This window comes from Arxiozyma heterogenica (genome assembly GCF_036370985.1).
Source record: "Arxiozyma heterogenica strain weizmannii chromosome Unknown scaffold_30, whole genome shotgun sequence".
NCBI classification, from domain to species: Eukaryota; Fungi; Ascomycota; class Saccharomycetes; order Saccharomycetales; family Saccharomycetaceae; genus Arxiozyma; species Arxiozyma heterogenica.
Genome location: NW_027042683.1, coordinates 684,048 through 706,682, shown reverse-complemented (window position 1 = coordinate 706,682; position 22,635 = coordinate 684,048). Strand labels below are relative to the sequence as shown.

At 30.3% G+C, this 22,635-nt stretch overlaps 11 protein-coding genes across 11 annotated transcripts; 5 read left to right on the top strand and 6 right to left on the bottom strand.

Annotated features, from left to right (window-relative positions):
• Nucleotides 1–834: 834 nt before the first annotated feature.
• On the top strand, nt 835–1,470 carry URA6 (bifunctional uridylate/adenylate kinase; the record flags this gene model as incomplete). The annotated part of the gene is made up of 1 exon (XM_064860388.1): nt 835–1,470. The coding sequence occupies one exon, from the start codon at nt 835–837 to the stop codon at nt 1,468–1,470; it is 636 nt and encodes a 211-aa protein (XP_064713049.1).
• Nucleotides 1,471–1,795: 325 nt separating this feature from the next.
• On the bottom strand, nt 1,796–2,563 carry PWA37_003877 (SDR family oxidoreductase; the record flags this gene model as incomplete). Its single annotated transcript, XM_064860387.1, has 1 exon — nt 1,796–2,563. The coding sequence occupies one exon, from the start codon at nt 2,561–2,563 to the stop codon at nt 1,796–1,798; it is 768 nt and encodes a 255-aa protein (XP_064713048.1).
• A 1,960-nt stretch (nt 2,564–4,523) lies between these two features.
• On the top strand, nt 4,524–6,953 carry PAN3 (PAN-complex poly(A)-binding subunit PAN3; the record flags this gene model as incomplete). The annotated part of the gene is made up of 1 exon (XM_064860386.1): nt 4,524–6,953. The coding sequence occupies one exon, from the start codon at nt 4,524–4,526 to the stop codon at nt 6,951–6,953; it is 2,430 nt and encodes an 809-aa protein (XP_064713047.1).
• A 414-nt stretch (nt 6,954–7,367) lies between these two features.
• Nucleotides 7,368–8,084, top strand: PWA37_003875 (uncharacterized protein; the record flags this gene model as incomplete). Its single annotated transcript, XM_064860385.1, has 1 exon — nt 7,368–8,084. One exon carries the CDS (start codon nt 7,368–7,370, stop codon nt 8,082–8,084), a length of 717 nt encoding a protein of 238 aa, XP_064713046.1.
• Nucleotides 8,085–8,566: 482 nt separating this feature from the next.
• On the bottom strand, nt 8,567–10,222 carry PWA37_003874 (pepsin-like aspartic protease; the record flags this gene model as incomplete). Its single annotated transcript, XM_064860384.1, has 1 exon — nt 8,567–10,222. The coding sequence occupies one exon, from the start codon at nt 10,220–10,222 to the stop codon at nt 8,567–8,569; it is 1,656 nt and encodes a 551-aa protein (XP_064713045.1).
• Nucleotides 10,223–11,684: 1,462 nt separating this feature from the next.
• MAK11 (Mak11p) lies at nt 11,685–12,839 on the bottom strand (the record flags this gene model as incomplete). Its single annotated transcript, XM_064860383.1, has 1 exon — nt 11,685–12,839. One exon carries the CDS (start codon nt 12,837–12,839, stop codon nt 11,685–11,687), a length of 1,155 nt encoding a protein of 384 aa, XP_064713044.1.
• A 300-nt stretch (nt 12,840–13,139) lies between these two features.
• Nucleotides 13,140–16,382, bottom strand: SPT23 (Spt23p; the record flags this gene model as incomplete). The annotated part of the gene is made up of 1 exon (XM_064860382.1): nt 13,140–16,382. The coding sequence occupies one exon, from the start codon at nt 16,380–16,382 to the stop codon at nt 13,140–13,142; it is 3,243 nt and encodes a 1,080-aa protein (XP_064713043.1).
• Nucleotides 16,383–17,220: 838 nt separating this feature from the next.
• Nucleotides 17,221–18,237, top strand: RAM2 (bifunctional protein farnesyltransferase/protein geranylgeranyltransferase; the record flags this gene model as incomplete). Its single annotated transcript, XM_064860381.1, has 1 exon — nt 17,221–18,237. The coding sequence occupies one exon, from the start codon at nt 17,221–17,223 to the stop codon at nt 18,235–18,237; it is 1,017 nt and encodes a 338-aa protein (XP_064713042.1).
• A 145-nt stretch (nt 18,238–18,382) lies between these two features.
• Nucleotides 18,383–18,607, bottom strand: MCO12 (Mco12p; the record flags this gene model as incomplete). The annotated part of the gene is made up of 1 exon (XM_064860380.1): nt 18,383–18,607. The coding sequence occupies one exon, from the start codon at nt 18,605–18,607 to the stop codon at nt 18,383–18,385; it is 225 nt and encodes a 74-aa protein (XP_064713041.1).
• A 376-nt stretch (nt 18,608–18,983) lies between these two features.
• Nucleotides 18,984–19,994, top strand: SWD2 (WD-repeat containing protein SWD2; the record flags this gene model as incomplete). Its single annotated transcript, XM_064860379.1, has 1 exon — nt 18,984–19,994. One exon carries the CDS (start codon nt 18,984–18,986, stop codon nt 19,992–19,994), a length of 1,011 nt encoding a protein of 336 aa, XP_064713040.1.
• Nucleotides 19,995–20,103: 109 nt separating this feature from the next.
• On the bottom strand, nt 20,104–22,209 carry HCS1 (ATP-dependent 5'-3' DNA helicase HCS1; the record flags this gene model as incomplete). The annotated part of the gene is made up of 1 exon (XM_064860378.1): nt 20,104–22,209. One exon carries the CDS (start codon nt 22,207–22,209, stop codon nt 20,104–20,106), a length of 2,106 nt encoding a protein of 701 aa, XP_064713039.1.
• Between the last annotated feature and the right edge of the window lie 426 nt (nt 22,210–22,635).

Here is a 22,635-nt window from a genome sequence, read left to right as displayed (position 1 = left end):
GTTTTCATCGCATTGAATGAAATTCAAAAGCAAAAGCAACAAAACAGGCAAAAAAAGGGAAAAAGGAAAAAAAACATTTTTCCAAAAAACGAGAGAAACCCTAATATTATCTTGAGTTTTTAAAAAAAGAATAAAAATAAAGATAAAAGACCTAACAAAAAAAGACTAGATAGTATGTTTTCAATTAGTTTGCTCTTCTCTTCCCTACAAGAACAAAAAGCCATTAACACAAACACAAACACAAACTGATTGAACACAAATTACAGTGGTCCAAATCACATAGACACTGTTAACCATGTCAACAGCTACTGTCAGATATATATTATTTGTCCAAACAGCCAGCAGACCACTACTTTTACAGGACATAATACCATCACTCCATGGCTTTTATAATTGTGTTATTTTAAACAGTAAAACGGTGAATTCTCGATTGTGGCCGATATCGAAATATTCTTCCACCGCTGGAAAAAATTTGAAGACATTCCATTCCTCGAACAAGAAAAGTAATGATAAGAACAGCGATGAGAACAACAAACCAAGAAAGAGAAACAAGTACAGAACTCTATCTATTATCACTGGGTTAACCCTTGTCACAAGTGTTGTTTCTGTGTTTTACGAAAGGAAAGACATTAAACCTAGAGAGTTTTTGGAATAAATTGCCGCAATCTCTAAGAAACCAAGATCAAAAATACGAACGGTCCTCTCTCTTTTTTGCTCTTTTTCTTTAGTTGTATCTCCTAGTATATTGTTATACCTGTATATCGATATAAATAAATATTTGGGAATTTTTGATTTAAAACTTCATTATTCTTTCTTTGTTTTATTTTGATCACTATGACTATGCAAATCGAATTACCAAAATTAGATATCACAAAGGGTCCAAGATTCTCTCCAGAACAGGTCACCGTGGTTTTTGTTCTCGGTGGTCCAGGTGCAGGTAAGGGTACCCAATGTAATAAATTGGTTGAAGACTACAACTTTGTTCATTTGTCTGCAGGTGATTTGTTACGTGAGGAACAACAACGTGAGGGGTCTCAATATGGGGCCTTAATTAACCATTATATTACAGAAGGTTTGATTGTACCACAAGAGATTACTATCACACTTTTAAAAACAAGTATCGAAAACAACTTCGATAAGGGCTACACCAAGTTCCTTGTAGATGGATTCCCAAGAAAGATGGACCAGGCAATTACTTTTGAACAAATTATTGTTCCAAGCAAATTCGTGTTGTTTTTTGATTGCCCAGAAGATGTCATGTTGAAGAGATTGCTGGAACGTGGTAAGACCAGTGGCAGAGTTGATGATAACATTGAATCGATTAAGAAAAGATTTAAAACTTTTCAAGAAACTAGTATGCCTGTTATTAATATGTTTGCAGAAAAGAATAAAGTTGTAAAGATTAATTGTGATCAATCTGTTGAGGCTGTTTATAGAGATGTTCAACAAGGCATTAAAGATAGAATATAAACTTGGTTTTTTATACAAGTATTATATATATGAATTTTTATTTATAAAGAAAACATAAAAAGAAAAATCAAACTTTGTATTATTTGAGACAATATTATATAATAGATAGATAGATCAAAAAAAGAAAAATGAAATAGCTTAGCGCATCTTGAAATTGATCTTTTTTGTTATGTTTTTTTTTAATATTTATTTCTATAAATAATATTTACTTAAAGTATATATATATATATATATAGACTCAACTATTTTGATAGAATGATTTAATTAATTAACAATAATGAATTAGTTGTGTTATGCATAAAGATTAGTTAATTTTTTTTATTTTTTATATTTGATAGTCCTTTAATTTTTCAGAATCAAAAGAAATATAAGTACCATTAATTTCATCCGGAATACCTTTCAAAGCCAATTGGGCATAGACGTTAGCAGGAACATTAGGGTCTAATAGTTTGTTATCAGCATGAAAGTTCTTGAACATGTCGTGGTGTTCCTTAGACATGTTCTTGCCGACATTTTCTCTAATGTTGACTTGCATGGAAGTATCAACGATACCTGGAGCCACAGACAAGCATTTGACATGCTTAGCTTCTTTAGCAACAGTCATGGCTAGATGGTTCAAAGCAGCCTTACTGGAACCGTAAGCACCCCAGTTACTGAAGTAAGTATCCGAGGCATCAGAGGAGACAAAGATGATGTTGGTATCCTTGGAATTAACTAAATATGGAACGGCGATGTTAACTAAGGAGACGATAGAGAAGAAGTTGATATCGTACAATCTTTTCCAAGCCTCGATGTCAACATTAAAGATATCTTGGACTGGCTCAATGACACCAGCATTAGCCACCACAGAGTCAATCTTACCGAATTTGTCCAAAGCCAATTGAACTAATTGTTTCAATTTGTCAGAGTCAGTGATGTCACCAACGACAAATTCAAATCTATCACCATATTGGTTCTTGATATCTAGTAAAGGTTTTTCAGATCTGGCGATACCAACAACGACGGCATCGTCACTGTGAGTGAAGATTCTATCAACAATGGATCTACCAATACCTCTAGACACACCAGTGACAATAATAACTTTATCAACCATTCTTTTTATTTTTTTTATTTTATGTTAATAACGATTTAATTTAATGGCAATTTAATGCAATAAATAATGATAAGATATATATTCACTTGGTTTGTTATCTATCTTTACAAATATATTCTATATTTTTTTTTAAAAAGCAAGCAAAAGGAAAGACTTAGTCAAGAAGATTTTAGCACCAACATGTATATATGTATATATATTACCTTTTGTGAGTGAGTGAGTGAGTGAGTGTATGTATGTGTGTGTAGGATGTAATTGTAATGATAGTAATAGAGATGGATTGATGAATGGTGATATTTTTCAGTTATATGGAAATTATACTAGTATGATATAAAACCAACAACAATAGAAATCTTCAATGGTAATATAAATAAGAATAAGAAAAAGAAAAGAAAAGAAGAAAGAACAAGAGGGTGAGACTAGCTAGTTACATATTGTTAATTATAAATGAGATCATAATAGTAAAATGCATCATCGGAGTGAAGATAAACGCATACGAACACAGATTGATTAACTGACTGACTCGGGGATCCCTCTTCCTCAACATTTACTACTTCACATTAAAGTAGACATATACAGAGAGAGAGAGAGAGAGAGAGAGACTTAGTAAGTGCGATTGTAATAGTGAGATTTCAACCAGAAGGATGTGGGAGGACAATACGGGCACTCACAATAATTGAAGATCATGATTGACGACCAGGTAGGGTGTGTTTGAAAACTAAGAAATTTTTCATAGTGGCATTTTCTTTGTTTTTTTCTTGTTTTATTCCCGACAAAAGAAAAAGAAAAAGAAAAAGAGGAAAAAGTTAATTTGACTGCGCGCCAAAAAAAGTACAAAAGCAGAAATTATAATAGCAATTTCACAGAAAACACATACTCTCCAGTATTATTTACCCTTTTTATTATACTGTTTGTCGCCGTTTGAAGTGATTGTGGTGGATATAAGAACACTTCTCAAGCAAAGAGTGTTAATGCTTTTAATTCAACAAGCCATACATATACCGTATTAAGCATCCTCTACATATACGGTTATATTTTAATGTACTCTGGTTGGAAGATATAGTAGGAGTTATGTAAGGAAAGAAAGAAGGAAAGAAAAAAAAAGAGTGTGTGTGTGTATGTGTGTCAATCTATCTTCCTTTTCCATTCCTTTCTTTTTTTTTCTTCTTTCGTCTCAAACATCTCGACTGTTGTAAATCGATCACTTCTCTTGTCTTCATAGTGCTGTGCATTTGCACCTTCGTATGTAATGAGATTATAGCACACAGAGACTAATCTGGAATAACAAGACATGGCCTTTCGTGTAAGTCACGGTTGACGGCCATCCTTTTTTCCAACTTGCACCAAAAAGTGAAATAACTGAGAAACGTAAAACAAAACAAAAAACAAAAAAAAAAAAAAAAAAGAAAACAAAAGAACACATCTAAAGGATGCAAATCAAACTGACATGATAGTATATGATCCTTTACTGTATTATGAATTAAAACACCATGTATACATAGTCATCAATCAATTGTCATAAAATACATACATATATACATACATACAAATATAATTATAATTATAATTTTAAATATAAGTTTTTGTATTTATATGTTTATAATTTACTGTTGATATTCGTTACTGTCTTTTCTTTTTCCTCTTCCCTTTCCGTTCCTCTTCTAAAGAACCATACAGAAAATAAGGTCTATAAACAAGAAGAAGAAGAAGAAGATTAAAAACAAAAAAAAAAATAAAAAAGAAAAAACAAATAGACAAATAGACAAACTAGTTTTTTTTTACATTTAGCACTACCATTACCATTATTTCTATCACTATTGCTACTATTACTACTACTATTATTACTATTAGTATTACAAATAATTTGTACATATTTAATTATTGTTGTTATTGTTTTTATTTTTTTTTTTTTTAAGTCCTATATATATATATATATATATTATTTTATATTGCACTCTAGATGGATAAAATCAATCATGAATGGGCTAAGGAGATCCCATGTAGAAACGTTATAATTTATGGATATTGTAAAAAACAAAAAGATGGGTGTCCATTTAAACATGAGGATGAAAATAATGTTAACAACGTCAATATCAGCACTCCTATAATAAACCCTGTCACAATAAAACCACCACATTCAAATGTCAATAAACACACTAATAATGACTATGAAATGAACCCTTTTAATAACACAAATAGTGCCAATATTAGCTATATGAAAGAATCCACTCCAAATATACCATCTGCTAAGATTATTGGTCCTGCAGAAGGCATCTCTTTATCTGATCTACCTTCTTTGACAAAATTGAATAACCCAGCCAATGATAATAAAAAAAAATCCACTACATCATCACCTTCTTTCACCAGATTTAATGCAAAATTTGCTGCAAGTTTTACCCCAATGTCATTTGGTAATGATAACTTGGATTCATATAATAACAATATCCCTCTGGCTAATAACTTCTCCAGTTTATCAATCGATAAGTATAACCATACAAAACCTAATACACCTGTATCCTTTAACAACAATAACAATATCAATATCAATATCAATAACAATAATGACAGCAACAACAACAGCGGTAGCAATAACAATAGTAATAATAATATCAATCCCATATCTAATCTTTCTACTAATGTCAATCCTGATACAATAGATAGCTTCAATCAGATGGGGTTATCCTCTTCTCCTGTATTTAACCTTCCGTCACTCACACAAACATCTCAAAACCTGCAATCACAACAATTAGGTAATTTTGTAATGCCGTCATTATCGTTTCCGCATATGTCAACTACAAATATAATGACAGCAACAAATATCGATAACAGAGATAATATGGTACCAATTAACGAGAATAACACTAATCGAATAGGTTCACTAATGACTAATACTTTGACAACCACAACAATTGACAACTCTATGGCTACTCAAGGACTTCCATTAAGATTGAATTACCCAACAATTTATCCACCACCACATAGCATCTTACAATACCATTTGTATTTCCCAGATACACCGCAAGAGTTGAAGGTCTCATTGAAACCAAATGAAAGGACACCGGATGACTTATTTATTCCAAATGATTTAAGAGAACAGTTGGTTAAAAAAAATTTGGCGTCTCTACAAATTTTCCCACCTGGTGGTCCATTACCAGATTTGGTTCAAGATTATTTTGGTCTTGTACCACTAGATTTTCATGAAAAGAAAACTGACATTGACAGGTATAAAGGTCACAAAAACTCTCTCTATAAAGTATTTTCAAATATTGACGGTAGAAATTACGTAATGAGAAGAATTCATGATATTTCATCAAATTTAATAGATCCACATCATTTAGTAAAGGTTTTCCAAATGTGGAAAAAATTGCATAATGTTAATATCGTTTCAATTAAAGATGTCTTTATTACTACAAAATTTAATGACTCATCTCTATGTTTGATTTATGATTATTATCCAAAGGCCATCTCTCTTTATGAAGCACATTTTATAAATTTCCCACTTTTGCCAATTACTCAAGAATATCTTTGGACATATTTGATCCAGTTAAGTAATGGTATTAATGCTGCGCATAAATTAGACTTGATCTTGGGGAATCTGTTGAATTGGGAAAAGATTATTGTAACAAACAACCCTGCGATAATAAAAATTTCCAGTATAGCTGCAAATGATTTATTATCGAATAATTCAAATAAAACACCTCTTGAATTGCAAGAATTGAAACAAAAGGATTATCTAAAATTAGGCAAATTATTGATTCAACTAGCATCCAATATAAAATCATCTACTAATAGTGGAAATGGAAATAGTAATAATAATAATAATAACTCCGGTTCATTATCAGTGGAAAATAAAATAAGCAAGATCCATAAAGATGATTTAGAGATTGATCAATTACAAGTCGAAAGTTCGTTTAAAGATGTTTTGAAATATTTAATTGATGAAAATAATAAAGATAAAAATATCAAGGATTTAACAGTTCTTTTCATCGATCAGTTATATTCAAATTTTAATGCATTGAAAAAATATGATGAATTTTTAAATAAGAATTTAGCGACAGAATTAGAAAATGCAAGACTATTCAGATTAATTTGCAAATTGAATTTCATTTTTGGCAGAATTGAATCGAGAATTGATATTAATTGGTCTGAATCAGGTGAAAAGTTCCCTATTATATTATTTTATGATTTTGTTTTTCATCAAGTTGATGAAACAGGTAAACCTGTGATGGATTTGACTCATGTTTTACGATGTTTAAATAAATTAGATGCTGGAGCTTCGGAAAAATTAGTCTTAGTAACACCAGATGAAATGAATTGTATTATTATCAGTTACAAAGAGTTAAAGGATTTAATTGAATCCACATTTAGATCGCTCACACAGACCTCATAGTATGTTTTAGCATCATAATGTTGTTATGTTAGGTACTTTGTACATATACATATAAGTATAGACTAAACAGAAAGTATATATGTTAAACAGAGTATAAGATAGAATATGATTAAATGCATTAGATAATAAAATATGTGTATATAATTCCATAATAACAGTTGGGCCAACATTCTTAATATTAATAATACACATTCTTTGGACACTGTCTAAGAAATATTTATAATGTTTGTTATTTAAGAGTTTTTTTTCTTATTGTTGCAATCTAAAATAGAATAAAAAATCAAGTTTAAGAAACTCTGATTTTCTGATATTTTACTGATAAGGGGGGCCATTTATGTTCTTGTTATATAAATTCATAATAGAAAAACAAGAACGTATAAATAGAGTTATGCATTACCTATAATTAAGCCAGTGATGTTTAAATGCATATTGAAGAGTCAATTTATTACTAAATGTGATGTATATGTATCTAAAACTGAAGGTTTAGAGAAGCTATTTCGATTAGGCCAATATAGTTCAAAATTGGTTTATCTTTACATAGGGCTACCCATTGTTAACCATTTAACAAGCCATTTTAGGTTTTTATTTAAATGCATTAGTATATTTAAATTGTTTAGTTCCTTTAATCAAGTTGTAAAAGCGGAAGAACATTTTAGACAGTGGTCTTTAATGGCCTGGATGATCTTACTTAAGTGTTATTCTTTGTTTTTATGGAAATTGTTTGACGTATTGAATGTATTACAATGCTTTGAAATTACAGTATTATCCCTACCTATGTCAAAGAAATGGCAAAAAATCACTAATTATTGTTGGTTATCTACTTTATTTTGGACGCTCGCAATTAATATAAGTTATCTCTATGCACATGAAAAAGATATTAGATTAACAAAAAAAAGTTTTCACAAGATAAATTCTACAAAGAATAATAGTTTATTAAAAACTAAAAGGAAGCACTTAAGAATCCATTATTGTCAGATAACGGTAGTATTCAGAAAGATAATTCTAACGTTCCTAGATGCTATTGTAGTTTTGAAACTTTTGAATTTGATTGAAGGATATGATTTGTTAATTACGTTTTTCGGTGTTATCACTTCGATCGAGGGCATAAAAGATGTTTGGCGGTCTAGTTAGAATGGAGGGAGATATTATTATATTTGCTCTTGTCTCTTTAAATTTTCCACTCTAATTGATAAATCAAAAAAAAAATCAAGTAAAAAAAATTTAGGTTACTAGGTTTACACATATTACTACCAGTGTTTATTTTTTTTGGTACTAGCCTTTCCATTTAAAAGGTTGATCATGATTTGACACTGTCAGAGATTAGAGTGACAAAATTAACCATTTTTAATGAATAAAGTACATAATATAATCTTTGTTCTTGTTAGATTATTGGTTGCAAGATTTATTATGTTTAGAATATTTTTATATTACTTATTTGTTACTAATATTATTAAATATATATGTATATATAGCAAGAGTTAGAGTGGAAGATATATTAATTGTTTCTACATCATGTTAAAATTGAGATCATGTGGAAGACTAAAAAATTGTCCTTTATTTTTTAATAGCACCTTTTCTCTTTGTTTAACTTATAATATTTCTTCTCTGAAATATCAGAACAAGTTAAATAGGTAAACAATACTTAAGAAAATAATCCCTGATAAATTTGAGTAATCAATAGATTCTTTGATGGCGGAATTTTTTGTTTTTTTGGTTGATGTAGAAGTAGATCCTGATACTGTCATACTCAGAGTAGTAGTGGTAGGTGTGATTGCTGTCGAATCTGTAACAGAAACCTGTGAATCAACTTCTGTAACATGTGGTTGCAATGTAAAGATATTGCCGCAGGAGCCAACTGTACTTACTGTAGTAGACCAAGTATTAGAGTATCCTGCAGCTTTTATTGCGCCAGGAACAGCATTACTACCATCAATAATATTAACGTCTGTTCCCTTAGCATCATCAGCGTCATAGTTATTAATAAATCTGGTCTGAGCCATACTAATTTCTAATCTTTCCAAATCATAAACTACATAAGCATGAGACAAAAATGTGTCACCAAGAATACCAGAATTAGAATCTTGAGGTATTAGTCCTAGAATACACCTGTTTCTACTTATATTAATTAAATAATCTCTTAATGGAGTGTCGATATGGAATCCTCCAAAATCAAAGACTAAGTGGGTATTATCATCAAAAGATGAACTGCTATTTCCATCAGAGTTGCATGGAACAACATAATACCCATGATTTTGACTAAAAGTGGCATTAATATTATCTGCTAAATAATCAAGGATGGGTTTTGGTAGATAGGTTAGAGTAGTTCCTGAGTCGAGTAAAACTGGAATTTTTGTTGTGGTTAAAGTTATGTTAGAACCGTTGGCATCTTTAGAAAGACCAATTCCTTGTAAAGTAACTTCAAATTGAATTGGTTTATCGTAACCATAATTTTGTAGAGTATTAATTAATGGTATGGTGTAAAGTGAACCAGTATATTTTGAATTATCTACAGCACCAAATAAAATCGACCCATGTTCTTCATCTAAACTATTCAAATAAAGTGAATATGCAGAAGAACGAGTAGCACCAGAACGTTTTAGAATCATTGGAAAATTATCATATTGGTAACCATTTCTACCAGCATTTGTAACTTCCAATGATGGTAAACCAACACCAAGAAGTCCAACAGTAGAGTTTGTCCTATTAGCCACGGCAAATGATAGTCCAGTGATATTAATATCTTCCAAATGTAATTGATCTTGACCCCAGATTCCTGATGCAAATGTAGTATCACCATAAGATATAAAAAAAGGTGGAGCTGTTTCATTTTGGGACCAAGTAGAAGATTCTGATTTATTAAATGTGCCATATTGACTACAATCAATTTGATCGCTTGGTAAAATCTGTGAATTTCTATTTCCCAAACAATATGGATTATCAGATCCAGTGATCCACGAATCAGATGATCCTGTGTCAACTAACACTTCAACTTGCTGGAATGGCGATCCAATATTTAATTGTACAGAATAAAAACTTTGTTGGTTTGTGATTTCTACTAATTCAAACCCAGTGTCTCTTTTCTGTAAATTTAATTCCACATTAGAATGACTTGTAGCAGTATCATAATTAACCCCATATTTCTTTTTAAATGTAAAGTCAATATAGCCTTTATTAATCTTATTATTATTAGCTATTTGAACCTTTGAAGAATATGCAATTGTAAAATATACTGTGAATAAAACTAGCGGAAATTTGCATATGGTAGACATATTCTATGTTGCTGTTGTTATTATTAAAGAAAAGAGTAGATTAACAGACACAATATAAATCTTATCACTAGTTAAATAGTTTAAAAAAAAGGAAGACCAAGGAATAAATAGAAACTAGTGGATAATACTTTAATATGAAATGTTTAATAGCTAACTGAATAATATCAACACAAAAGAAATTAAATGTAGCAGTTTTAATAATCTGAATTTGACTTTGTAGATAGTCAGCTAAGAGCAATTACCTTTTAGGAGAGGTGGAAGTTAATATCATATTTTAGCTTGTAAAAAGATAAAAATTTGAAATATCTCTACAATATAATGTAGAAGTACTAAAGGATAGTATTCATACAATTAAAAGATTTGAATTTGGAAGAGAAAGGTCGCAATATTTTGCAACTAAAAATATAAAAGTAAAAGAAATAATTACACCCCCCCCCCCCCCTATCATTATTATTTGTGAAGTCCTTAATTCATGAACAAAATATATAAAATTGCAACCACCCCTTTACCTATATTACTGATCTTGTAACATATTACGCACCAATTCTTTCATGTATATACACAGTCTCCCTATTGCACAGATACACACTTTCTCTTTCCCTTTCTTTCCTTCCTAAAACATTAAAATTAAAAAAGTTATTTGAGGGGAACTTAAGAGATTAACGAATAACACGGTCTTGGCTTAAAGATTAATATTAAAACAGAGAAATACAAGGAAATGTAAAAAGGGAGGGGTGGATGTTAGTTTTGTTGATAATATAGAAATATCTACGTAAATATTTGTAGACAACACCTGTTGAGAATGAGTACCTGTAGTCATTGGATATATAGTAAACGTTCTCAATATCATATTAAATAGATTTAGTACACAAAATTATAATAAAGTTCTTCACTTTCTTTCTCTATATACAACATAGAAATAATAATATACAAAGATTGTAAATAAGAAAAAAATGATGTATGATGAAATCCTTGGCTTTATATATGTTAACATTAAGCCATTTTCCTCTACGAACAGTAAGATATTTAATAAACAAACTCAACAACTTTTGGTGACCTCTCAACAATTATTACCCAACAATTTATCGTTTAGTGTCTGCTAATATCTTATTGTTCTATCTATTTCATTCTAGAACATTCTATTTCAACAACACCTACTTTGATTGGCAATCCCTTGTCTCTTCACTCCAAAAAAATCATCGTGTACTTATTACATACACACCTAGGATTCTTTTAAACTAGAAGAGATAACTTTTAATATCAAACATATCTCACACTGTAGAAATTAGAAGTTCTTACAGTTTTCTAGAAAATATAGAATTACTTGAAAAATATTGTTTCTTCTGCCCTCTCTTGATTGAAAAATCCGGATGATTATATTTTATAAATGGTACACATAAACTGGAAAAATATATAACACTATAACTTCTAGAGAATATATATTTTTACACAATCGAAAGTCTTATTCCAATTCAACAGATACCTTTTGTCTCTTATTCTGTCCTTTACTCTTCTTCTTCTTTTTATTCTTATTTTTAGTACCGAACATCACTTTCTTCAATTCTTCTGTATCGCTCAGTTCGGCTTCACTTTGTTCCACATTTTCCAACAGTGTCCTCTTTTTCATTGTCTCGTACTTTTCAATAGACTCATCGCATACTGCAAGGCAATTCAACCTCTCACCACAATCATATACTGCAATTTGTTCTCTATCCTTCATATCCCATACTACAATTCTACCATCCGAACCAATTGACACTAAATAAGTACCAAATTCATTTTGGTAAAATTGGAAATCCTTAACACGATTGGTATGACCAAGTAAAGAGAACTCTGGTTCTTTAATATTTGGTTCATCCAAAAATAATTTTTTCGTTGGATAAAATTGAATACTACCATCACTTATCCCAACACAAAGGTATTCATTTTTAGCTTCATCTAGAAGAACTCTTTCAATATGCAAAATAGTCTTTTTACCCGTATCTAACTCATAATGTACCTTGGCATCACTAGTAGAATATATCAATATTCTATTTAACAATGCAACTGCAAAATATTCTCCATTTTCCCCTAACCATCTAACATACTGCCCATTCTGATTATATTTCCTTAATTTCAACACAGCAGCCTTCTTAACAGTCATTAAATTCCATAATCTAATAGAATGATCATCAGAGACACTAACTGCAATCCTAGATGATGGATGAATATCTAAATCATTAATTCTTGCAGTGTGACCTTTTAATGTGCCAAAGTTTTCCCAATCTTTAACTCTCCAAATAATAATTTTATGATCTTCACTGGCAGATAGTAACCATTTATTGTTACTTTTATCTTCAGTTTGAGAGAACTTCAATGCTGTAATAGAACCTTGGTGCTGTAACAATGTACCTAGTTCTTTTCTCTTCTGAAGATCATATATTCTGATATGTTCATCATTGGAACCACTCACTAAATACCTCTTTGATATATCCAAACATTTAATACTTAAAGAATGAGCTTGAAAATGGAAGATTGGTGTAAAAATTGGTTTAGTTGTAGTAGAAAGATCTAACGAAAGGCATAAAAGATTGTGCTCATACGAACCGACAATAATTCTAAATTGATTTTTGCTCATTTTCCCCTTTAAAAGGATAGATATATTTGCGTGACTTTCACTTTTTTTGCTAAATGATAAGATCGAGCTTCCTCTAGGCGTTAGTTATAACTGCTGTACAAAAATTAAAGTTTTTGAAGTTGTAGCAGATGAGCTGCTTATGCCATTTGTAAATATAACTAAAATTTTTTTTTTCAATTCTTAATTTTCAAGAAGTTTTTTTTTGTTCTTGAACTTGTTGATTACTCATAATGATTAGTCACTATAGAAAAAATATACATAAACACCAATACACACTTATATTTACATGTCTTCATGATCTCAAACAGCTAGTTTAAAATCAATGGATTTTGGAAAATCTTCCAAAAGTTTACTTGGTTGGAAGTTAGACAAACGATTTTTTATTGAAGTGCTCATACTCTGTCTACCAACAAACAATTTAGTTAACATACCTCTGAAAAAATTGGAAACTATGTCATTAACATAATGGATCCAGTCATCTTTATTCCCCATGATATACAATAACATAAATGAGGACAATAAAACTAAAAGTGGCAACCAAAAGTATAATAACATTCTGTCATTTTTGAAATTGTCATTTCTCTCAAAGAACAATATTTCTCTAAATATATCCTCATTATTCTCAGTTGGATCTTCGTAGTCATCTTGTTCCCTATGTTCATCGACTATTGTCGCTTCTAAATTCGAAATTTTTGTGTTAACATTTTCTGTAGTAGCCATTATATGATTCATCTTGCCATTTATAGAATAATCAATATATTCTTTGGGAAAAATGTCTTCATATTTTGGTAGAATGTCATCATTTAATTTATGCATCAGCTTGTTCCATAATGATTCGCCTTGTTCTACATTTGTTGTTTCCCCATGGACATTTCTCACATTAGATGATACACCTTCACGATCCACCACCATATTTTCAGAAATACTTTCAATCTCTAATTCTGACCATTCTGAAAAAGACTTTTCATCATTATGCGCGTGGTTAATAATATATAAATCTCTACATGTATAACCATTAAGAATAGTGTTACTATTATTAGAATATACATTAGCCTTTTTCATTAAATTTATTATGTCATGGTTCCCATTAACAGCAGCAAAATGCACGGGTAAATATTCAAAATTATCCCTAATTTCACATAATTTGGAATCGGATACTTTAATTAATGTTTCAGATAATAATACATAACATTTTAGACATGAATAATGTAATAATGTTCTCCCCATTTCATCTCTTAACATAATATTAAAATTTTCGGATTTATTAATTATATCTAATAACAATAATTCAGTATTTTCCGAATATTTGTTAAAAGCAGAATTTACAGAATAATTGGTAGTATTATTGTTACTATTTGAAGCACCACTTGTTTCAAAATTCCACCCATAATTTGTACTATCAATAATCTGTTTGGCAATGTTTCTGGGATCATCTAATTTACCATTCATTCTTAAACCTACAATTTGTAATGCTAACTCAATCATTTGTTTATCAGTATTATCAATATATGTGAATATTGGACCATTATTCAGATTAATAATATCATTATTGATATTATGACTATTAACACCGTTTCCAGTAATGTGTGTTCCAAGGTTACTATTATTATCGACACTATTTTTATTTGTATCTCTAGAATCGGAATCTCTTATAGTAACAATCACTTGTCCTGCCTTTGGTGATGGTGGTAAATACGTTATCATAGTAGTAGAATTCCAAACTTCTGATGATAATGCTCGATTATTACCAAATTCCACAATTTGACCTGGTTTAAAGTTTGAGCCCAATAAAGTTATTTCAATACCACCAGATGTCGGGCCTTGTGATGGAATAATTTTATGGATGGAAGGAATTAAAGTTGGCAAAGATGAGAAAGAAGATGCAAAAGTATCAGCTTTCCTTTTATTATAAACATTATCCTGTATAGACTTGGGTAATTGTTGTAAACTTAAAAGAGAATTAGAAGGTAAGTCATTATTCAATGGTATTATTGAAGAGGACAAAGAAGGGTTATATTCACGACTATGTTTTACTCTTTTCCTTATATCACTGTTATTATTATTGTTATTCATTTGACTACGGTTAAAATTGCTAATATGATTTGGAGGCGTACTAGAGTTAACACTGGGATGATTTGTGATGGGTATAGAAACACCATTCTGTTGATTAAAGTTACCTGTTTGGTTCATTGACCTTATGTTTCCTGTGATAAAATTCATGTTACTTATTAATTCTTCTTGTTTATAAAAAATGTTACTATTATAAATACGTTCGGTTTGTATATTGCCGCAATTATTTGATAAATTATCATAATTAGAATCTTCACCATTAGTAGAAGAACTCGAAGATACAGAGGATAAAGATGATACTGGCGATGGAAGAGGATAATTTTTGATATTTATTTTAACCGCCGATTTTGTCATAGGAGAATCTGTATTAGATATTGAACTATCTGGAGTGGTGACATTAAGAGCAAAGTCTCGAGTGCTATTTGTAATAACTACTTTATTATTAGGGTTTTCTGTTTTTTTACCCATGATAACAATTGAATCGGATAACTCTTTAGCCAAAATATTATTCTTAGAATCTCTGATAACAAAAAGAATCTGGAAGCTGTCTGTATTCGTGTGATGCTTACAATAACAAGTAATTCTTGTCTTTAATTCGATGGTGATCTCTTTTATATGACCATTGGTGTGATGATATCTAACATTGTGCCGTTGAAGAGGGAATAATTGTCTACTGGAGAACAAGATAGCATTTCTATTTGGATTGTTACACCATAGGATATTATCGCAGAGACCTGATTTTCTTCTTGAATACCTCTTCTTTTCCCTAAGAACACATTTAGAACAAACGTTGATCAAATCGTGATTTGTAGTTGAAAATAAGAAAGCCTCGATGAATAGTACACGATCTGTGAAAACTTGAGGTAAGTTTTGTAACGTTTCATAATTTTCGTTTAAATAGAATTTTTCTTTTGCTATCGAATTTGTTGGTAAGTGGATATAAATTGGATAATTGCAATTATGGGTAATATTGTTTCTATTTTCTATGGAAGGATTTTGTGACAGTGATAGAGTTAAGTACATTTGGTTCTCTGCTCTGGATATGTGAGGTAACCCAAAAATATTTAGGATGAAAGGTAATTTGTTTGAATTAATATTTAGATAGACAGATGGATCAGGAATATTTGATTGGAGAATATCTTTATTTCTACCAAATAGAATATTAGAAAAGATATTTTTAATTTTTAAATAGTTGTCAGTTAAATCCTTAGGAGCGGGTATATTGTCATTAGTATTAATATTGCTTCCTATAGGTTCATAATCTATATTCTTGGGAACACCATTATAGTTTTGATTGGGATTATTAGTGGTTGTAATATTAGCAGCACTATCATGACTTATTTCATTTTGTGTAGATGGCAGATTCATCAAATCCTGCAGCATCTGATTGAGATTATCATTAATATCTAAAGAAGGCTGATTTGCATCTAAATCTCCTGTTAATGGTATACTTGTAGTCTCTTCTTTAATCATTATTTCTAATAAATTTATCTTCAATTTTTGTTATTATTATTATTATTATTATTATTAACACTATATTGATTAACGATCGAGACAATTGATGAATGAATGAATGGATGAATTAATAAAATAATCAAAAAAAAAATTAATAAAAGATAACTCAGAGAATATGAAGTGGTTTAATTCTCGACTCTTCATAAACCGTTTATCTTCCCTGCAACATTCACACGCTTGTTTAACTTCACTTACCCAGCTTCCTTCTCCCACTGTCTGTTTACCAACAGGCCTCTTTTTACTCAGCTTCTCTTACTCTTCATCTCTTGTTTTATAGACAAATCGATCTATTTGTCCCTCTTCTCACCGCCGTCTCCAACGACAAACAATACTGTAACGACAAATGGCTGCGGCAAAAAAAAATTGCCATGTGCCAAATGTCGGAAAACCCGCGTTCAATACCGCATTATTCGCAAACAGAACCCGTGCGGAATTGAGTTATGCCGTCAAGACAAATGTCTGCGTGTTTTTAGTTTAGGGTTTCAGGCTGAAACCAAAAAAATAAAAATAAAAATAAAAATTAAAAAAAAAAAACGAGGAAACCCTAAACTTTTCTTTTTCACAATGGCTGAAATCATGAAAAAAGGTATGGGGGAACAATCTCTCTTTCTCTATCTATCTATCCCATATATACATATATATATTCAAGATGTCGTATATAATGCGTCATGTTTGCTTTTAGAGAAGAGCAGAGAGTTGGAAATATATGTATCTGTGTTTTTGTGATTAATTCTTGAGTTTATAAGTGTGATATCAACAACAATAGAGCTTAACAACTCGATAGAAAGTTGAGAAGATGTCATTAGAAGAGGAATCTTATAAAGAGTTCAATATTCAAGATTATGACGATATTACTCCAATGACAATTGAGTCGAGTCTCGGTAATGATGAATTATGCAAGATTCTATATACCGATGAATATAAACAATTGATGGGTTTGGCTAGATCTATGTTATCTAATAATGAATTAAGTGTAAGAGCATTCAGGTTAACAAGTCAGCTAATCAATTTGGTTCCTGCATTTTATACAATTTGGAACTACCGTTTCAATATTTTGTCTCATTTGATTTATCATAAACAAATTGTAGATTCTAGTTCTGACTTTTTCATAATGAAGGAGTTGGATTGGTTGGATCAAGTCACTTTAAACAACCCTAAAAACTACCAAATTTGGTCTTATAGACAGTCTATCTTAACTAAATTAATAAAGGAACAACCTTCACTAAAACACGAATTACCCATAATTGAGATAATGTTGAATGATGATACCAAAAATTATCATGTGTGGTCGTATAGAAAATGGGTGGTCAAATTAATTGGCGATTATACAAATGAATTAAGTTTCGTCAATAACATGATTGATAGAGATGTTTACAATAACAGTGCATGGAACCATAGAATGTTTTACCTAAAACAGATCCGCCCAGATCCTTTATTTCTCTCGCAGGAACTTGACTACGTTAAAACTAAGATTTCATTGGCACCACAAAATGTAAGCTCATGGAATTATCTACATGGATTACTAAACATCTTACCATCAAATCAATTGAATGATACCAATAATAATAGCAACGACAATATTGAAACTTTTATCTCGCAATTTCTATCGAATTTACCACTAAATTCAAAAGTGAGGGATATCTCGAGTTTGCCAGATATTCAATCTTCATATGCATTAGAGTTTTTAGCTGATATATATGCACTGAAGGGTGAAAGACAGATGTCTGAGTTATGTTATAAATACCTTTCAATCAAATATGACCCTATTAGAAAGAATTACTGGAATCATAAAATTAAATTATTATCAGCCTAAACCCCTCTAAATAAATACATGCATACATACATAAACATATATATATATGACTGTGATAGTTAACATTACGAATATATATATCTAGGAACAGTATATGGAAATATTCTGTTTTTTTTTTTTTTTTTTTTCCTACTATTCATTTTCTCTAATCAAGATCTTTGGATACTTTACGGAAATATGAACTTGTCCTACAATAATCACTAAACATTCTATAACAATAATCTCCATAACTTAAGAAATTGTATATATATTTAGCTATTCCATATTTTTCATACGCAAATATATAACCTGTGTTTCTTCTAACAGCTGCTAATAACATTCCCACCAAAGTAACCTCTAATCCAATTCTGAATAAACTGCCAAAACTCATCTTTAAATATATATATTTTTAGGTTGATTTTGCTACTATTTAGTAACTATATGCTTGTGTATAGATGTCTTATACTGTTTTTTCTATCATATTCCCATCTTTCTTTCTCTCTGTCTTCAGATCTTCAATTGGTTTTATTATTTGAAAATGAAAGCACAAAGACCAGGAAAGAAAAGATTGTAGAAGAAAAAAAAAAGAAAATATTTAGAGACTAAGAAAGTGATTTACTAGACATTATTTTTAAATATTGTGTGTAAAAAATACATTATATAGACATTTTACAAAGTAATCCTGATGTAATTAACACTATATATACTTCTCCCCCTAGTAACAACTAGACAAAGCATATATTCCGGCCTAAGCAACTTTACTGATAATGTCTTTAACTCTAGATCGTGAGAGTCTTTCTAAATTTAAGGCAGTTAAAACTTTCAGATTACAAGAAAAGGAGGTAAGTCCCATCACTTCATTAAATTTTGATGATAATGGTAAATATTTATTGACAGCAGCTGCAAATGATAATATGCATCTTTATGATTCTGTATCCTGTAAATTTTTAAACACAATTGGTTCAAAGAAATATGGGTGTCATTCTGCCAAATTTACGCATGCACAAAATGAATGTATCTATTCTTCAACGATGAAATCATTCGATATTAGACATTTGAATTTAGAAACAAACCAATATTTACGCTATTTCACTGGCCATGGTGCTTTAGTTCATGATATCCAAATGTCCCCTTTGGATGATACCTTTTTATCTGCATCGTATGATGAATCCATAAGACTCTGGGATTTAAGGTCATCAAAGGCCCAGGCAATTATCCCAAGTGTAGTTCCAAATTGCATTGCATATGATCCTTCGGGTCTTGTATTTGCACTGGGTAACCCTGAGTCCATGGAGATTGGCTTATACAATTTAAGACAGCTGATTAAAGGCCCATTTTTAACAATAAATTTGGATACTCAAAACAATTTCTCTTTGGCAAATAACTTTAAAAAGAATTGGAATAAATTAGAATTCTCTAATGATGGTAAATATCTTTTGGTAGGGTCGTCTTATGGCAAACATCTAATCTTAGATTCATTCAGTGGTGAAATTTTATTTGAATTATCTGGGACAAAACCTTTCCCCAACAGAGAGTTTATGGATAGTGGTTCTGTATGTTTCACACCGGATGGGAAATTTACTGTCGGGACTGATTATGATGGCAAGATAGTATTTTGGAATCATTCTAATACGATAAGTAATAAAGTTTTGAAACCAATGGTTTCTATAAATGCTGCACAAGATTCATGTCCAAGGACAATAGCATTTAATCCAAAGTATTCCATGTTTGTCACTGCTGATGAAAATGTAGATTTTTATGTATATGAGAATAATTAAAGTATATAATTTAATAAATAATATATATGATAGAATACCATCACCATCCTCTCTCTTGTCTTTTCATCTTTCTATATATATATATATATATGCTATTTTATATCAGAAATTAACTCTCATTCATTTCATATAATTCATCTATATCAGGATATCTCAGCTCACTGTTCTCCTCATTCCAATTAGCCCAATGCCTCAAATATTGATTTCCACACCTTTGTAACATTTCAATGCTCCCCACAACACATAATTGTTTTTTTGGTCTTGTCATTGCAACATTTAATCTTCTTTCCTCACTTAAAAATCCAATCTCAAAGTTTTCATTATTTCTTACCAGCGTTAATATAATGACTTCTTTTTCTCTACCTTGAAATCCATCTACAGTAGAAATTTCAATGTTTGGATAACTTGGACTAATTATTTTTTTTAAAAGCGATACTTGAGCACTATACGGTGAGATAATACCTATAGCATCTTCTGGAACATTCAAACCAACTAAATGTTTAACATGTAATTTAACTAATAAGGCCTCATTTTCATTATATTTTGATCCAATAATATTATTTATACTACTATTACTATGGTTTGAAGTCATCTCCTTACTTTCTGTAAAATCATCACCTTGAGTGTCATACCAAATAACTGGAGATATAGTATCGTCATTTTCTTTCACGTCAGGTAAATCTAAAAGTATCTTGCTAGACACTGATTCATCAGCAATTAGTCTGCCTTGATACATTTCTTGTGATGCAAATTCCATAATCTGTGAATTCATTCGGTATTGCACATTCAAAAGATTCTTAAATTGATCCTTATATATCTTTTCTAATCTGTCAAAGATTGTAGTTTCTAATTTTGATTTAATTTTGTTATCATCTTCAGTCTTTACTGTTGGTGGTAATTGTTTATTATCACCTGCAAGTACCAATTTTGTGTAATTTGATTTATAATGGGAAATTAATGGAATCCAACATTGAGGCTCCAAACTCTGTGACACTTCATCAATAATAATAGTATCAAACAATTTTTGTTCAGTATTATATAAAGAACATAGGTCCTTGGACGATGATCCATGTAAAGTCGCCACGATTACTCTAGCTTCCATAACTAAATCTTTGACTATCTTTCTTTCACGGACTTTTAGTTCCTTTCTTAATTGTTTTACTTCTTGCCATGCTTCCCTTCTTTCCTTAAATGATTTTATCTTTTTAATAGACTTTATTGTGTTATCGATATCTTTATAAATATCTTTTAATATTTGACCATTTTCTCCACTTCTACACAGAATATCTAATGAATGTGAAAGATTAGAGTCTAACAACCTTGCAGGATGACCAATCCTGAGTAATAAATCCCCTGAAAGATGCTTTGATAATCTTTCCAAAATAGTATCTACAGAGATATTAGATGGTCCGCAGACTAACACTCTCTGTTTCTTATTTTTCACTAATTGTAATATTAATTCAATAAGCGTATATGTTTTTCCAGTACCTGGAGGGCCATGGATAATGGAGATATCGTTTGATAGAGTGAATTTAATTGCATCCATTTGAGACTGATTTAATCCTTTGTTGAAAAAGGTTACATCTTCTGTTATGGGTTGAGGAGTAAAAGAAGAAAGATTCAATAACAATTGAACAATATGATTAGATGGTGTTTCCTCAAATTCAAAAAGTTTTCTCATTGTGGATTCCATTCTTTTATACACTATTGTATTAGTGGTTTTAACAATATATAGTCTGTTAAAATTATAAAGCATTGTAACATTATTCTCTTGAGCTTCATCTACAGAGATCACAAGTAACTGTTTGGACATTTTATAAACAACTCCACTACAGGAGATATCTTCAAGCTCTGTATTTTTAGAAGTACCATCACTTAACTTATTTTTAGTTTTATGCTTATTATTGTTCCTTTTTGAGTGCATGGAACGACTTTGTGAATCCTTTTGATTATTTTTAATTATAACAATATCACCGACTTTAATATCATTTTGTTTTATTTCATCAGTTATAGCATTATCTGGTCCTAATTCAACATAAATTTTGCCTGCTAACCCAATTCTAATATTCTGTAAAATCAAATTATTAATTGCATAACCAGACTCTACTAATTTAGTCAATGGTAACGATTTTAGAATTTGTGCAGTTTGTTCGACATCTTGATCTCTTTCATGCTCTATACACTGTAAAAAAGAAATGGCGAAATCTTTATTCATTTTATAGATACCGTCAATACTGATATCAGTGGCTAATTATAAGAGATTAAAATATTTTTTTGCTTTTGGTATTATGTGTGGTAAGTGTATAAAGTAGAAGGGGTAAATGAGAGAGTGTATTAATATTCGTAAACTTTTCAATAAGCTGGGACCTGGATCTTGTAAAAGATTTAATGTTATGCACATGTATGTGTGTGATCTGTTATTAATAAGCATGGCTTTTTCCTCATATATGTTTGTTAATATCTGTTTCTATAGTAATACAATCTCTAAAGGAAAAGTAACAGATCAAAATAGTAAAAGAGAAACTTTGAAAACGTATATACAAAAATAACAATATTTAGAGAAACTATAAATACATATACATGTTATAATAATTCAATACACGTAGTAATAGCAGTAAAAAATAATTAAAAAAGATTCAAA